Source organism: Coregonus lavaretus, assembly GCF_964263955.1.
Source record: "Coregonus lavaretus genome assembly, chromosome: 30".
In the NCBI taxonomy this organism is placed as follows: domain Eukaryota; kingdom Metazoa; phylum Chordata; class Actinopteri; order Salmoniformes; family Salmonidae; genus Coregonus; species Coregonus lavaretus.
Genome location: NC_140017.1, coordinates 8,948,270 through 8,964,631, shown reverse-complemented (window position 1 = coordinate 8,964,631; position 16,362 = coordinate 8,948,270). Strand labels below are relative to the sequence as shown.

General features: G+C 40.1%; 1 protein-coding gene across 1 annotated transcript in view; it reads right to left on the bottom strand.

The window, feature by feature from the left end:
* Positions 1 to 297: 297 nt before the first annotated feature.
* LOC311106029 (serine/threonine-protein kinase D2-like) overlaps positions 298 to 16,362 on the bottom strand; it is a 29,168-nt gene continuing 13,103 nt past the window's right edge. Inside the window, exons 13-16 of the mRNA XM_084148301.1 lie at positions 4,830 to 4,928; positions 2,395 to 2,662; positions 2,163 to 2,248; positions 298 to 1,953 (exon numbers count right to left, since the gene is read on the bottom strand). Coding sequence (XP_084004427.1) covers positions 1,732 to 1,953; positions 2,163 to 2,248; positions 2,395 to 2,662; positions 4,830 to 4,928 — 675 coding nt within the window. The 3' untranslated portion in view covers positions 298 to 1,731. The remainder of the gene's footprint in view (positions 1,954 to 2,162; positions 2,249 to 2,394; positions 2,663 to 4,829; positions 4,929 to 16,362) is intronic.

Genomic DNA, 16,362 nt, shown 5'->3' with positions numbered 1-16,362 from the left:
AAAGGCCTGAGTCCTATCATGCTCTCTCTGTATATTTCTCACTCAATCTGTCATTCAATCCACATAGTGTATATGTTCCAGTGTGAATTCTGAGCAGGTAATGCCTGATGAGCATGACTGATGCATGTCATGAAAATGTATGCGCTAGGATGCGATTTTATATAGATATGAGTGGTATGGATAATCACCATAGTTATTTCCTCCTATACTTCTCCCTAGTCTTCCATATTTCCCCCTAATCTTCCATCTCAATGTTCACGAGGCAACGCGCTGAATAAATGACACAGATGAAATATTGTATGTCAAGGTTTGTACTGATGTTATATATAAATGCTGGGATCTTCCATAGGTTTACATTCTCCAAGCATACATTGATTACACTACATAAAGATATGGTTATACATGTACATAATATTCCTTCATAACTATGCTTTTCTTCTAGACAAATCTACTTCACATGGACATCCAACATGTTGACATGCTAGGTTCATAGTCAGTAATCAATATCATAGCCCTCCTCCCATACATTAAAATTGACTCCAGAGATGGGCAGTTCATTGTCTTTCTACTATAACTAAAAGAGCAATAGCATTTTCCCCACTGTCCATTGGTGTTTAATGGTGTCCATGACAAACTATTCAGAAAATGTCCACATTGCCTTCATTGTAACAGTGTATGTCTACAGGTCTAGGACACCCTCGAATCACCATCACCAATTCACAATTAGCACTTCCGATGATGAGCAGTCTTCAGTCTTAACTAATAAGTAATTATCAATAATGGTGTTGCACCAACTAGGACAGTATCAGAGGACAGATTAAAGGTGCAATCTTTGATTGCTACATCTATCTCTGGCTTTGTTTTCTTTGTTGTCGTTTGAACAGCAGATTTCCTCTGAAACGATGACAGCCCACTAGCACTGGTCTGTTGCCTACAGTTATAAGCCCTTTATCTACCACTTACAGGTACTAAATGACTCCTTTGTCTCCATTAAACTCTTTCCGGTCTGCAGCAAACAGGTCTGCCAGTACAGGCAGGGCGCTTCCAGTCATCACATTCAATGAAAATAAAATAAAAAGGAACGGTTCATAAGGTTTTGTTTATGGGTGGATGTAAGTCATGCATAAGTGGATTGATCGAGGCCTTAATGTTCTCTCTCTCTCTCTCTCTCTCTCTCTCTCTCTCTCTCTCTCTCTCTCTCTCTCTCTCTCTCTCTCTCTCTCTCTCTCTCTCTCTCTCTCTCTCTCTCTCTCTCTCTCTCTCTCTCTCTCTCTCTCTCTCTCTCTCTCTCTCTCTCTCTCTCTCTCTCTCTGTGACAATAAGCATGGGATTCCTGTGCTTCCCCGGGTTTCTGAGATACACATCCCCTGACACCACTGGATACAGTACAGCATGTCCGTGTGGGATACAGAAGAGCAGTCTCTTACACTCAAAGAGTTCATGGGTTGAAGAGCTAAGCTGGACCGATGAGAGAGGGGTCAAGGATGGGGTCTGGAGATTGGACAGGCTTGGGCCAGAGTGGACACCATTAGTAGACGGATAGGAGCGGGATCATCGCTATAGAAGGCGCTGTTCTACAGCTAAACCTCCAAGCCTCACCCTCCCCACTCTCCAGACCTCCATCCATCCAGCCAGCCCCTCTCTCTCTCTACTCGCTCCCCACACTCCCCTCCTCTTCCCTGGGTCAGTCTGAGTCCCTTGGGCCCTCGTGGGTCCTGGTTCTGCTGGTTCTCAGAGTATGCTGACCCTCTCGGTGAGCCCCTGCATGTCTGCGTCCTCCCTGGCCTCATCGTCAGACCCGAGCGCAGGCAAAGGGGGCACCAGGTGGGCCGGATAGGGAAGTGTGTGTTCGCGGGCAAACATCTGCCAGCGGCAGTCGTCACTCTCATGGGTGATGTAGCGCTCACCCAGCTTGGTCTCCAGCTCCCTCAGATCCAACCATGTCTGGTAGTCCTGGAGAGGAGAGGAGGGAGGGAGGGAGGGTTGATGGGAGGAGGGGGAAGAAGAGAAGAGCATGGAAGGAGGGAAGAGGATGAGATGAGAGGTTTGAGGATGGAGAGAAACATGAGAAATAAGTCAGTTAGGGGGCCTTGTGTCTCTGGTGTCTCCACTGTAGGTAATGGACTTTTGTATAGCTGCCGTGCTTCTGTTGACTAGCGTACCTGTAGATAGGAGTGACTGAGGCTCTTGTCCACGCTGTAGCGTTTCCTCATCTTCACCTGGAGCAGGTTGTTGATCAGGTCAGTGGCTGAAGAGGAACACAGGCACACAGGTGAGAACAGTATGTGAACTGTACGTGTATGTCATAATAATATGGACATTTAGATATACTTACCCATGATTGAGTAAGACACTTGCATTTGTCATGCATGAGTACAAGTGTGTGTGTCTTACCGTCAGGTGAAATCTGTTTCCAGGGGTTAGGTGGGTACATGAAGGCAGCGTTGTGGATCTGGTCGTTGATGTCCTCGTCCTCGTTGAAGGGGAAGGTGCCACTGAGGCTGACGTACATGATGACTCCTACAGACCACATGTCCAGGGAGCGGTTATAACCCTGGTTGAGCAGCACCTCTGGGGCAAGGTAGGCTGGGGTGCCCACCACCGAACGCCTGAACGACTTCTCACCAATTATACGGGCAAAGCCAAAGTCACACAGCTTCACCTAGAGAGAGAGAGAGAGAGAGAGAGAGAGAGAGAGAGAGAGAGAGAGAGAGAGAGAGAGAGAGAGAGAGAGAGAGAGAGAGAGAGAGAGAGAGAGAGAGACTACGTCATAGGGCCTGCTTCCTCTTGACCAGCTCCAGTGTTCTGATGTTAGCTATGACATGTTACAGTATGTAAGTTCCAGCATCATGGCCTACTCTCCTCTCTTCTACTAAATGAGTAACACTATCCCATAACCCCATCATCACTTTGACATGCCTAGTAAATAAGTTGAACATACCTCTGCCACGCCCTGTATGGGAGAGGTCACCACCTGGCTTTTATAGATGACCCAGATATACCAACTCCCTTACTAACATTACCAGCATGCTGCATTGGATGCCACCATCAAGCCATCCTATTTCATAGGACTACATACTGTATATGCCAACTGTTTTATACATGATCCTGGGTCTTGTTGTGGTGCTGGGTGAAGAGATCATGTCCCAGGTCTGTTGACCCGTGCCCTGTAACATGTATAGTGCTGCTGACCTGAACCAGACTATATTAACTATTCAGGATCCCAGGGCTGTCCAAACAACCACTAGCTTCTCTTAGGTGACTTTGACTGACGCTATCATAACTGCCAGAGCACTTTCTTGGAAGCAGTGTGTGTGTGTGTGACAGGGGTATAGTGTTACCCCTGTGTCTTTTTCAATGTGGTCTGTCTGTATGTAACAGGGCATCACTGGTCACTGGCCATGTCCGTAACTCTCAGATCTGGTGTGTTAATCCAGGATAGCAAATGGGCACAGTGTGTGTGTGTTGTGCCAGACTATTTTGAGTTGTTCCCATCAGCAGGCTTGGCTGTGCTGTTGTTATGCCTGATTCGGTATGAGATGGAGTTGTCTATTATCTATCCTGTTGCCTAGTCACTTTACTCCTACCTATAGTATATGTACATAGCTACCTCAATTACCTCGTACCCCTGCAAATCAACTCAGTTCTGGTACTCTCTATATTATATTGTATTATATACAGTGGGGTCTGAAATGATTGATTTCTCCAAGACATGCTAACCTCTCACCATTACCAATAACAGGGGAGGTTAGCATGTCTTAGAGGTATGATCTTTGACCCTCAAACTTTCTCACCCATCATTATTCACGATTAATTCAGGATTATCTGCAATTATGGTAGCATCCACATGAATGTAGAAGTGTTTAGAAACATATTCTATTCTTATTTACCATTAATTTATATTGGGCACAAAATAATCTGAAAACACAACCAAAAAACAAACTGCAAATGCATCCAGAAAGTTCGTAGAGTCACAAGCTTGATGTATTCATTGTATGCCAGGAACATGAGACCTAATACTAAACGTTTGATTACTTTATTTATAAGAATCTTTAGGGGTGTCAATAATTTTTACCCCTACCTTTCTCAGAAAAAAAGTATTACTTGTTAAACAAAATCTATTTCTCTAAGCAATTGTATTAGTATAAAATAATGTACTTTACCCATTTTGTTGAGTATACAATAAATATAGCACAGTATTTGAATTATTTATTTAATATAGTCATTATTGTTCATCTTTATCAATGGTGTCAATCATTTCGGAGCCCACTGTATGTGTGTGTATGTTTACCATGTGACCACCATGGTTTTCTCAGAATAATGAGTGTGTGTGTGTGAGAGCCACACACACAACAGGAAACGGTTAATTCCCCCCCTTACCCCTAACTATAGAGAGAGAGATATAAAGATATATATAGAGAGATATATATAGAGAGAGAGATAGAGAGATATTTAGAGAGAGATATAGAGAAAGATATATATATATATATATATATATATAGAGAGAGAGAGAGAGAGAGAGAGAGAGAGAGAGAGAGAGAGATATAGAGAGAGAGATATAAAGATATATATAGAGAGAGATATAGATATATAGATATAGAGAGATATAGAGATATATATAGAGAGATATATATATATAGAGAGATATAGATATATATATATATAGAGAGAGGGAGAGAGAGGGGGAGAGAGGGAGAGAGAGAGAGAGAGAGAGAGAGAGAGAGAGAGAGAGAGAGAGAGAGAGAGAGAGAGAGAGAGAGAGATCTCTACATTAGCTTTGACGTGGAGAGTCATGGTGTGTGTGATAGTGTCATAACAGTTGTATGTACCTGGGGGAAGGGCTCGGCAGAGGCCAGCAGGACATTCTCAGGCTTCAGGTCACAGTGGACGATGTTCTTAAAGTGTAGGTGCCTCAGGGCTGCCAGAATCTACACACACAAACAGGATATGGCTTAGACTCTCTGGGCTGTAACAGGAAACCAAACCCCAGAAAAACAAACGCTTCGGAGGTACATTGTATGTGTTATGTAGTGAGTGAGAAACAACAGAACATGAAACGGGAACCGCCAAACCCTCAAGCAAATATGACATTTCAATGATTTGTGTGTAGGTTTATTTTCATGACGTGAGAACACACAGCGGTTATCAAACAGATCTGTTGTCTGATAAACTTTATAACTGTAGGAAACACACACAAACACACCCAGCTAAGTTTATCAAAAGGTGGCGTAAAAAATCCAAAACATTATCAAACACATACAGATTACTTTTTCTTTCAATATATTTCAAATGCATTTCAAATTTGCGTGTTTGCTTAAATGCATGTAATGCCTGACAATATTCCAGAAATACAGTTGAAGTCGGAGGTTTCCATACACCTTAGCCAAATACATTTAAACCGTTTTTCACAATTCCTGACATTTAATCCTAGTAAAAATTCCCTCTCTTAGGTCAGTTAGGATCACCACTTTATTTTAAGAATGTGAAATGTCAGAATAATAGTAGAGAGAATCATTTATTTCAGCTTTTATTTATTTCATCACATTTCCAGTGAGTCAGAAGTTACTCAATTAGTATGGTACCATTGCCTTTCAATTTTTTAACTTGGGTCAAACGTTTCGGGTAGCCTTCCACAAGCTTCCCACAATAAGTTGGGTGAATTTTGGCCCATTCCACCTGACAGAGCTGGTGTAACTGAGTCAGGTTCGTAGGCCTCCTTGCTCGCACACGCTTTTTCAGTTTTGCACACAAATGTTATATATAGGACTGAGGTCAGGGCTTTGGGTTGGCCACTCCAATACCTTGACTTTGTTGTCCTTAAGCCATTTTGCCACAACTTTGGACGTATGCTTGGGGTCATTGTCCATTTGGAAGACCCATTTGTGACCAAAGCTTTAACTTCCTGACTGATGTATTGCTTCAATATATCCACATAATTTTCCTTCCTCATGATGCCATCTATTTTGTGAAGTGCACCAGTCCCTCCTGCAGCAAAGCACCCCCACAGCATGATGCTGCCACCCCCGTGCTTCACTGTTGGGATGATGTTCTTCGGCTTGCAAGCGCCCCCCTTTTTCCTCCAAACATAACGATGGTCATTATGGCCAAACAGTTCTATTTTTGTTTCATCAGACCAGAGGACATTTCTCCAAAAAGTATGATCTTTGTCCCCATGTGCAGTTGCAAACCGTAGTCTGGCTTTTTTATGGCTGTTTTGGAGCAGTGGCTTCTTCCTTGCTGAGCGGCCTTTCAGGTTATGTCGATATAGGACTCGTTTTACTGTGGATATAGATACTTTTGTACCTGTTTCCTCCAGCATCTTCACAAGGTCCTTTGCTGTTGTTCTGGGATTGATTTGTACTTTTCGCACCAAATTACGTTCATCTCTAGGAGACAGAACGTGTCTCCTTCCTGAGCGGTATGACGGCTGCATGGTCCCATGGTGTTTATACTTGCATACTATTGTTTGTACAGATGAACGTGGTACCTTCAGGCATTTGGAAATTGCTCCCAATGATGAACCAGACTTGTCAAGGTCTACAATTGTTTTCTGAGGTCTTGGCTGATTTCTTTTGATTTTCCCATGATGTCAAGCAAAGAGGCACTGAGTTTGAAGGTAGACCTTGAAATACATCCACAGGTACACCTCCAATTGACTCAAATGATGTCAATTAGCCTTTCAGAAGCTTCTAAAGCCATGACATCATTTTCTGGAATTTTCCAAGCAGTTTAAAGTCACAGTCAACTTAGTGTATTTAAACTTCTGACCCACTGGAATTGTGATCCAGTGAATTATAAGTAAAATAATCTGTCTGTAAACAATTGTTGGAAAAATTACTTGTGTCATGCACAAAGTAGATGTCCTAACCGACTTGCCAAAACTATAGTTTGTTAACAAGACATTTGTGGAGTGGTTGAAAAACGAGTTTTAATGACTCCAACCTAAGTGTATGTAAACTTCCGACTTCAACTGTACACATGGACTTTGTGTTGTTGATATGTGGTAGTGGAGTAGGGGCCTGAGGGCACACAGTGTGTTGTGAAATCTGTTATGAACGTGTTGTAATGTTTTTAAAATTGTATAACTGCCTTAATATTGCCGGACCCAAAGAAGAGTAGCTGATGCCTTGGCAGCAGCTAATGGGGATCCATAATAAATACAAATACAAATACAATGGAGTGATTTCTGACGAGAATTCCTCATATAATCTAACATTGTGCATAAGTCCCTTTTCAAAGACTCAAAGGCTTCCTTTGCGATGTCACACTATGTATATGGCTCTAGTCTACAGGGTGGCTAGAGGGGTTACTAATTCAGCTTCTTATATTACTCTTTACGTATCAGTAGTTAGGTAAGCATTTCACGGTAATGTCTACACCTGTTGTATTCGGTGCATGTGGCAAATCAAATTTGATTTGATTTGATTTGATTCCATCCAATTGGTGACAGATTTCATGTGAATATTCTAAAACCCGCATTTTCCTACCAGAGATTTGTTTCCATCAAATTGACTTGTTGCAGATAAAAGGCTGTCTGTGATGACGTAGTGCACATACAAATACATTTTGTGGTTAAATTCCCATGTACCGAATAAAAATAAATAAAGTTTTAAAAAATAACAAAATTAAGTTAAATGGTTTTCTCACAAAAATATTGCGTTATATATCGTTATATAGCGTTATATAGCGAGTCTGCCCACTCTGGTATTGGCACATGCGCTCTAGCCAACAGCGCTATCTGCTGTTGGCTAGAGAGCACGTACATTGAGTATACCAAACATTAGGAACGCCTTCCTAATATCGAGCTGCCAAAGTGAGTTGCCAAAGTGGCCAAACTAAGTTGATCTTATTCGGGCAATGGGCGCAGCCATCTCTGACTTTTTTATTGATTTAATATTTAAAACATACAATATACTTGCAGTGAAGACGCTCAACAACTACATCACATTAGTAATCTAACAGACTCCCATCCAGAGCGACACACAGAAGCAACCAGGGTTAACTTTGACTTTGCTTATTTGCGTCTTATAATTAATGGCATTCTGGGATTAGGGAGTTTTCGCTTGTCAAACATAAACAAACATGGCTCCATCATAAAGAATTTAGCCGCTGTTAGCTTAGCTGACACGCATCTCTTTTCTAAACAATATTACATTTCTCCCTTGTGCTCACCAGAGATGAGGTACATTGTAAACAAGTCTAGCTGTTAGGTCGCTAACTAATGTTTCGTTTTTTTGTCAGCGCAAACTGTTATTTAGACTGGTTTATGGAATGAGTTTGGCTGTGGATGTGTTCCGTGTGATGCTTGGATGATGAAGTTTGCATTTATCTTTTACGATGAAGTTTGCATTTATCTTTTACAATAAAAGGTGAAATTGAGGAATAGAGTTATTGATATGAGGTTTTCATAGTGTTGTGGACCAGGTTAGAGTTAGTAGATAAGTGGCTTGGTGCCACAGAGTCTACATTCCAGTATGTCATAGGAGATTACTGATGTTTATGGTAGCATGATTGATGGATAGGATATACTGACTTTGGGTAAAGGGTAATAACATCAAAGAAGGGAGTGCCCACTGAGGGTTACCAGATGTTCGTGAAGAAACGTGTAACAGAGTGTATATAAGCTGAGAGGATGTCTTTGTTCTGGAGTTTGAAATGGCAAGAGGCAGAGCCATGTCTTTTGTTATAACGAACCATGGTACCTATTAAATACTTATATGAACTCCCCATCAAAAGTGTCTAAGTATATCCTTACATCCTACCCTCTGTAGCTCAGCTGGTAGAGCACAGCGCTTGTAACGCCAAGGTAGTGGGTTCGATCCCCGGGACCACCCATACACAAAAAAATTAAATAAAAAATGTATGCACGCATGACTGTAAGTCATTTTGGATAAAAGCGTCTGCTAAATGGCATATTATTATTATTATTATTATATACTTGATACCCGAGAAACTCATCATAACAGTTGTGAAGACCTTTATTTTCCATCAGTACCAAACATTGTTTAGATGCTTTTCAGACAACAATGCTGTTTAGAAGCGTTTGTTGCATCATACATTCTGTTGCTACTGTTCCAATCACATATTTGCGATGGTACGCTGCAGGGACAAATATGTGATCATATGCGTCAAAAGGTTGAGCGTGAAAACCCAGCAGCGTTGCAGTTCTTGACACAAACCGGTGTGCCTGGCACTTACTACCATACCCCGTTCAAAGGCAATTAAATATTTTGTCTTGCCCCTTCACCCTCTGAATGGCACACATACACAAGCCATGTTTCAATTGTGTCAAGGCTTAAAAATCCTTCTTTAACCTGTGTCCTCCCCTTCATCTACACTGACTGAAGTGGATTTAACAAGTGAAATAAATAAGGGATCATAGCTTTCACCTGGATTCACCTGGTCAGAGTATATGTCATGGAAAGAGCAGGTGTTCTTAATGTACTCAGTGTATAGACTACAATAATGATGAGATTATTATGGACGAAAGAGCATGATTTTGTTTTATTTTTCAAACGGCTGCCAAGCATCGATTATTTTGTCAACAGAATAAGACAATATGTAACTTTTTGGGTGACCCGAACCAAATTCACATAGAAATGTGAGATCTGTCATTCTCATTGAAAGCAAGTTTAAGAAGTAGTAGATCTGTTCTATGTGTGCTATGTCTATGCTTCTCGTTCTTAAGTTTCGTTTTTGCATCTTTTACTTTCAGTTTTGTACACCAACTTCAAACAGCTGAAAATACAATATTTTGTGTTATGGAAAATATATTTCACAGCGGTTTAGATGGTACAATGATTCTCTACACTAGACTACTTGTTTTGTCACATAAACTGAAATTAGGCAAACTATTAGAATTTTAGCAACCAGATTTCTGCATAGTGCACCTTTAACATTCTGTCATAAAGAGCACATGTTCAACTTAATAAAAAACCTGTTTTTCCATCTGAAGAGATAAAAAAAATTACTAAAGTAAGTATTTATTTTATTTTATTAATCAGTTAAATAATAGATCTCGGGCACTTTATTTATTCTTTAAATTTGTTTTTATCGAGTCAAACAAAATCTATACATTGTACAACCAGTGGCAACTGGTTGAGCACCACCTGTTTAGAAATAATATATATATATATATATATATAATTTTTGTATGTTCTCTATAGTTATGTACTTCAAAATGTATCAATTGACCAATTCGGCACATTTGGGCAGACTTGATACAAAATAGTCCAGTATTGCAATGCTTCACTGGATCAATCTGAAACTTTGCACACACACTGCTGCCATCTATTGGCCAACATCTAAATTGCGCCTAAACTTCAATATTATATTGTGGCCTTTCTCTTGCATTTCAAAGATGATGAAAAAATAAAAAAAATATAAATCATGTTTTTTTGTTTGTATTATCTTTTACCAGATCTAATGTGTTATATTCTCCTACATTAATTTCACATTTCCACAAACTTCAAAGTGTTTCCTTTCAAATGGTATCAATAATATGCATATCCTTGCTTCAGGTCCTGAGCTACAGGCAGTTAGATTTGGGTATGTCATTTTAGGCAAAAATTGAAAGAAAGGGTCCGATCCTTAAGAGTTTAACTCAAGGATTTTTGTAAAAAATTTTTTTACATTGTTTGCAAACTGATATGTGACACAAATTAATGCCAAAATAACATGCAAAACAGGCACAAAAAAAGTATATATACATACATATATATGTATATATATATACTTTTTAGTTTCGCCTAAAATGACATATCCAAATCTAACTGCCTGTAGCTCAGGACCTGAAGCAAGGATATGTATATTCTTGATACCATTTGAAAGGAAACACTTTGAAGTTTGTGGAAATGTGAAATTAATGTAGGAGAATATAACACATTAGATCTGGTAAAAGATAATACTAACAAAAAAAACATGTGTTTTCTTTTTTTTCATCATCTTTGAAATGCAAGAGAAAGGCCACAATATAATATTGCAATTTAGGCGCAATTTAGATTTTGGCCAATAGATGGCAGCAGTGTGTGTGCAAAGTTTCAGATTGATCCAGTGAAGCATTGCAATATATACCGGACTATTTTGTATCAAGTCTGCCGAAATGTGTCGAATTGGTCAATTGATACATTTTGAAGTACATACCTATAGAGAACATACAAAACTGATATGGTAATACAAAATGTAAGTTTACACACTCCCAGGAATGTCATATATGATGGTTCATTAGCTTATACACTAACTTTCACACATCTAGATGGCGGGGTGGGTGTGAAGCCAGAGACAGCAAGGGTTCAAACTGTAGAACCCAGTTCCTACATTTGAATATACAAATATTTTAATAAACAAAACTATGCTACATTTTATCTCTGGGACCCTCAGGATGACAAATCAGGGCAAGATTACTGAATGTAAGTACATTATTTACCTTCAGAGGTGAATGTATCAAACCAGTTGCCTTAACAAGTTTTTTTTTGTTGTGCACTCTCCTCAAACAATAGCATGGTATTTTTTCACTGTAATAGCTATTGTAAATTGGACAGTGCAGTTAGATTAACAAGAATGTAAGCTTTCTGCCAATATAAGACATGTCTATGTCCTGGAAAGTTTGCTGTTACTTACAACAGTCATGCTAATCACATTAGCGCACGTTAGCCGATCCCATAGAGGTTAATAAAGCCGCATACGAACACGGTCTCCTTCTTGAGTAAGGCAGCTACAAAATGCAGGTGTTTCAGCCTAGCTCAGTGCTTTCTGTGGTGGAGGGGCAGCCAGCAAAAATACAGAGCGTAGGCATTGGTAATCTTCTCTAGTTGCGCCGTGATTGACTCAGTGTTCTGTCACTCATGGGGACCCTAGGTCACTGCCGAATCTACAGGGAGAGCTAGGCAGTTCAAGACCCCTTGGGTGTTGCCATAGATTTACATTAGAAATGCCCGTCCAAGAAGGCTCGAGGTCATTAACCACAAATAAAATAATGTCAAATTACAGCTAGCTTTGATTGGACTGATCATGTCAACATAATACTTTCACAATCTTAGCTTGCAAGCTAGACAAGCAGTCATCATCATGAATCACATCGACAATATACTGGCAAAACCTTTTCAATCCTTGTCGTATGAAGAGAAACTATGGATAAAACGTATCGGTGCTCATCGGCCATTGGACATAAACATTACACAACAAGTTGGAAATCGCAATTTCAACAATAAGTGGTTTGGAAGGAATCAATGGCTAACTGCAAGCATTGCAAAGCTTCCCCTGCCTCCTATTCGGTGGAGAGGGTGTGTGATCCAAGTCTGGGTTTAAGGATTTAAAACATGTGTGTGAAAGGGTATTTTTTCCAAGCTTAAAAGGATAAACATTCACACGCAACAGCAAAGGTTGAATACATTGGCCATGCTGTCAATCCAGCATGACTTCTGCCGCGTTCAAAACAACTGGAAACTCGGAACTGGGAAATCTCAGACTTCAGTGCATTCAACTCGGAAAAAGACTATCGGACTGGGAAAATACGTTATGAAAGGTCATCCAACTCAGAATTCCAAGTCGGGAACTCAAGCCTCTTTCTAGAGCTCCAACCTGAAGATCACTGACGTCATTGGTTCATTTCTAGCTTGTTAGCTAGCTAGCTAATGTTAAGTTAGCTGGCTAGCCAGTTCAAATAATGACCATATCATATAGCTGACAACGTCTTAACATTAGCTAATTTGAATTCATTATTACAGAAAAGAACTCACAACAAGATCCTTATTTACAAGTTAATGACAAGCTGATTACAGAAAATAGCTTACGGTTGTGAGTGTGACGAAGTAAAAGCAGGGCATTCTATCTGATAATTTTAGAACTCGGACACTGTCTCTTTGGCCTAACATTATATCCTAATTGGATTTTGGTGCAGGTCATGTTGATCTTCACATTGCCGTCTCTGGTAAACACACACTATATCAAATAAAATCTAAGGGTATTTGTCACATGCACAGGATACAGAAGGTGTAAACAGTACAGTGAAATGGTTACTTGCATGGTGGAGTCTTTTGTTTAGCTAGCTAGCTAGCTAAACAATTAACCATAATCCCAACTCATAATGTTACTACACTGCATGAATCTGCAGGTAGCTAAAGTTAACCAACTAGGTTCTATGTTAGCTAGCTAGCTAACATTAGGCTATAACTAGCAATGCAAATGGCTCTGAGATATGAATAATATTACTACAGAGATCATACACGTAACGTTAGCTAGCGAGCCCACCAGCAATGTTAGCTAGCGAGCCCAAGCGTGCTACAAGGCAGACCAATCCGAACTAATCTCTTGGCATGTTCAGCCCATCCATTATTTCAGCCAATCATGCCTAGTGGGAAGGTTCCTGACTTTTTCCGTGGCTAAACCAACTAGGCTGGTAATAAAACAAAAATTGTATTTACAGATGGCATACACGTTTGTTATTAAGGCACATGAAAGTTGACATGTTCCAGAAGGCATTTCTGCCCAAAAATTCATTTTGATAAAAAATAAATGTTTACGTTCAATTGCCTCTCCTGTGAAGTAATGACGTGCGACATACGCCTAGTTTCCTGAAACGAGTCACATATTGTCTATAAAAGTGGATTGTATTTTCATTCCTTTTTAGACCACATAGGCCTAATAAATTAATAACATGTTGTGTAGTGGCTTTACTGGCATGCATCTAAAAAAAAAAAATTGTGAGTTTGCCCCACCAAGATTTAAATGCTAAAATCGCCACTGCGTAAAACTCCAATATGTCAAAGTGTAGGTCTAGGTCTTGTGCTTCCAATGAGTGTATTATTCGGTTCTACAGTGGATGGTTAGCGGTGTTATGGTGTGTTCGTAACCAAGTGGGTAGTGGGGATTTACCACATCTGGGAAAGATCCACTTGAATGGCCCTCCAACTGGTAATTACTAGTTAAATCAGCCATGAATCCCCTTGTGACAAGGGGGAATGGAAGCTTGTTGTTTGCAACAGGGAAGGGCAATTAAATGCAAAATGAAATTGTTAAAACATTTCTAGCCTGTCTATCTATGGGTAACAAGGTTGACGTGTTATGCTCGACCCACTCAGTTTTTCACCACAAAACACCAGAAAATTGCCAAAAAGAGTAGAACCAGCTCAGCTGCTTTTACACTATGATTTGACTATTAGATGTTCAATGTTTCTTTTGAAATAAATATTTAAAAAGGAATAGATTCACCATATTAAAACGAGAGTTCAGTTCACATCACAGGGTTGACCTTAAAATTAGTGACAGTAAATGAATCACTAATCACATTAAATAAATAATAATCTTCAGAAATATCTTTGTCAAAACCACAAAATAACTAAGGCTTTACAAGTAAAGCTATGCAAGTAAAGTCATTCCGTATTTTAAAAAAACATCACGACAGCTGCAATGGAAACAGGAAGTTCCGATACAATTTTATAAATGCTTACAGATAATTTGTTTGTTCGACATTGTGGGATCTTTTCGTATCTGTAAAATTAATTATGCAAGAAATCATATCAAAGTCAACTTGGAGTCACGCAATGATATGGTGTGTGATCCTCCCACTACGACTCGGGAAACCATACAGTTTATTAGGCTCCAGATTAAATACATTTTGAGGGGGTGGTGAAAGTGCTCGGTGATGCGCTTGATGCTCCTTTCCAATAAATATTGAGGGCCTTATTCTGGTGACATGATGATCGCTCTTATCCATAATAATCTCATCATGTAGAATAGCCTACATGCACAGCCTACCCGCTATGTACAGTGGGGAAAAAAGTATTTAGTCAGCCACTAATTGTGCAAGTTCTCCCACTTAAAAAGATGAGAGAGGCCTGTAATTTTCATCATAGGTACACGTCAACTGTGACAGACAAATTGAGAAAAAAAAATCAGAAAATCACATTGTAGGATTTTTAATGAATTTATTTGCAAATTATGGTGGAAAATAAGTATTTGGTCAATAACAAAAGTTTCTCAATACTTTGTTATATACCCTTTGTTGGCAATGACACAGGTCAAAGGTTTTCTGTAAGTCTTCACAAGGTTTTCACACACTGTTGCTGGTATTTTGGCCCATTCCTCCATGCAGATCTCCTCTAGAGCAGTGATGTTTTGGGGCTGTCGCTGGGCAACACGGACTTTCAACTCCCTCCAAAGATTTTCTATGGGGTTGAGATCTGGAGACTGGCTAGGCCACTCCAGGACCTTGAAATGCTTCTTACGAAGCCACTCCTTCGTTGCCCGGGCGGTGTGTTTGGGATCATTGTCATGCTGAAAGACCCAGCCACGTTTCATCTTCAAAGCCCTTGCTGATGGAAGGAGGTTTTCACTCAAAATCTCACGATACATGGCCCCATTCATTCTTTCCTTTACACGGATCAGTCGTCCTGGTCCCTTTGCAGAAAAACAGCCCCAAAGCATGATGTTTCCACCCCCATGCTTCACAGTAGGTATGGTGTTCTTTGGATGAAACTCAGCATTCTTTGTCCTCCAAACACGATGAGTTGAGTTTTTTTATTTTTTTTTTAAGTTATATTTTGGTTTCATCTGACCATATGACATTCTCCAAATCCTGGATCATCCAAATGCACTCTAGCAAACTTCAGACGGGCCTGGACATGTACTGGCTTAAGCAGGGGGACACATCTGGCACTGCAGGATTTGAGTCCCTGGCGGCGTAGTGTGTTACTGATGGTAGGCTTTGTTATTTTGGTCCCAGCTCTCTGCAGGTCATTCACTAGGTCCCCCCGTGTGGTTCTGGGATTTTTGCTCACCGTTCTTGTGATCATTTTGACCCCACGGGGTGAGATATTGCGTGGAGCCCCAGATCGAGGGAGATTATCAGTGGTCTTGTATGTCTTCCATTTCCTAATAATTGCTCCCACAGTTGATTTCATCAAACCAAGCTGCTTACCTATTGCAGATTCAGTCTTCCCAGCCTGGTGCAGGTCTACAATTTTGTTTCTGGTGTCCTTTGACAGCTCTTTGGTCTTGGCCATAGTGGAGTTTGGAGTGTGACTGTTTGAGGTTGTGGACAGGTGTCTTTTATACTGATAACAAGTTCAAACAGGTGCCATTAATACAGGTAACGAGTGGAGGACAGAGGAGCCTCTTAAAGAAGAAGTTACAGGTCTGTGAGAGCCAGAAATCTTGCTTGTTTGTAGGTGACCAAATACTTATTTTCCACCATAATTTGCAAATAAATTCATTAAAATCCTACAATGTGATTTTCTGGATTTTTTTTCCACAATTTGTCTGTCATAGTTGATGTGTACCTATGATGAAAATTACAGGCCTCTCTCATCTTTTTAAGTGGGAGACCTTGCACAATTGGTGGCTGACTAAATACTTTTTTCCCCC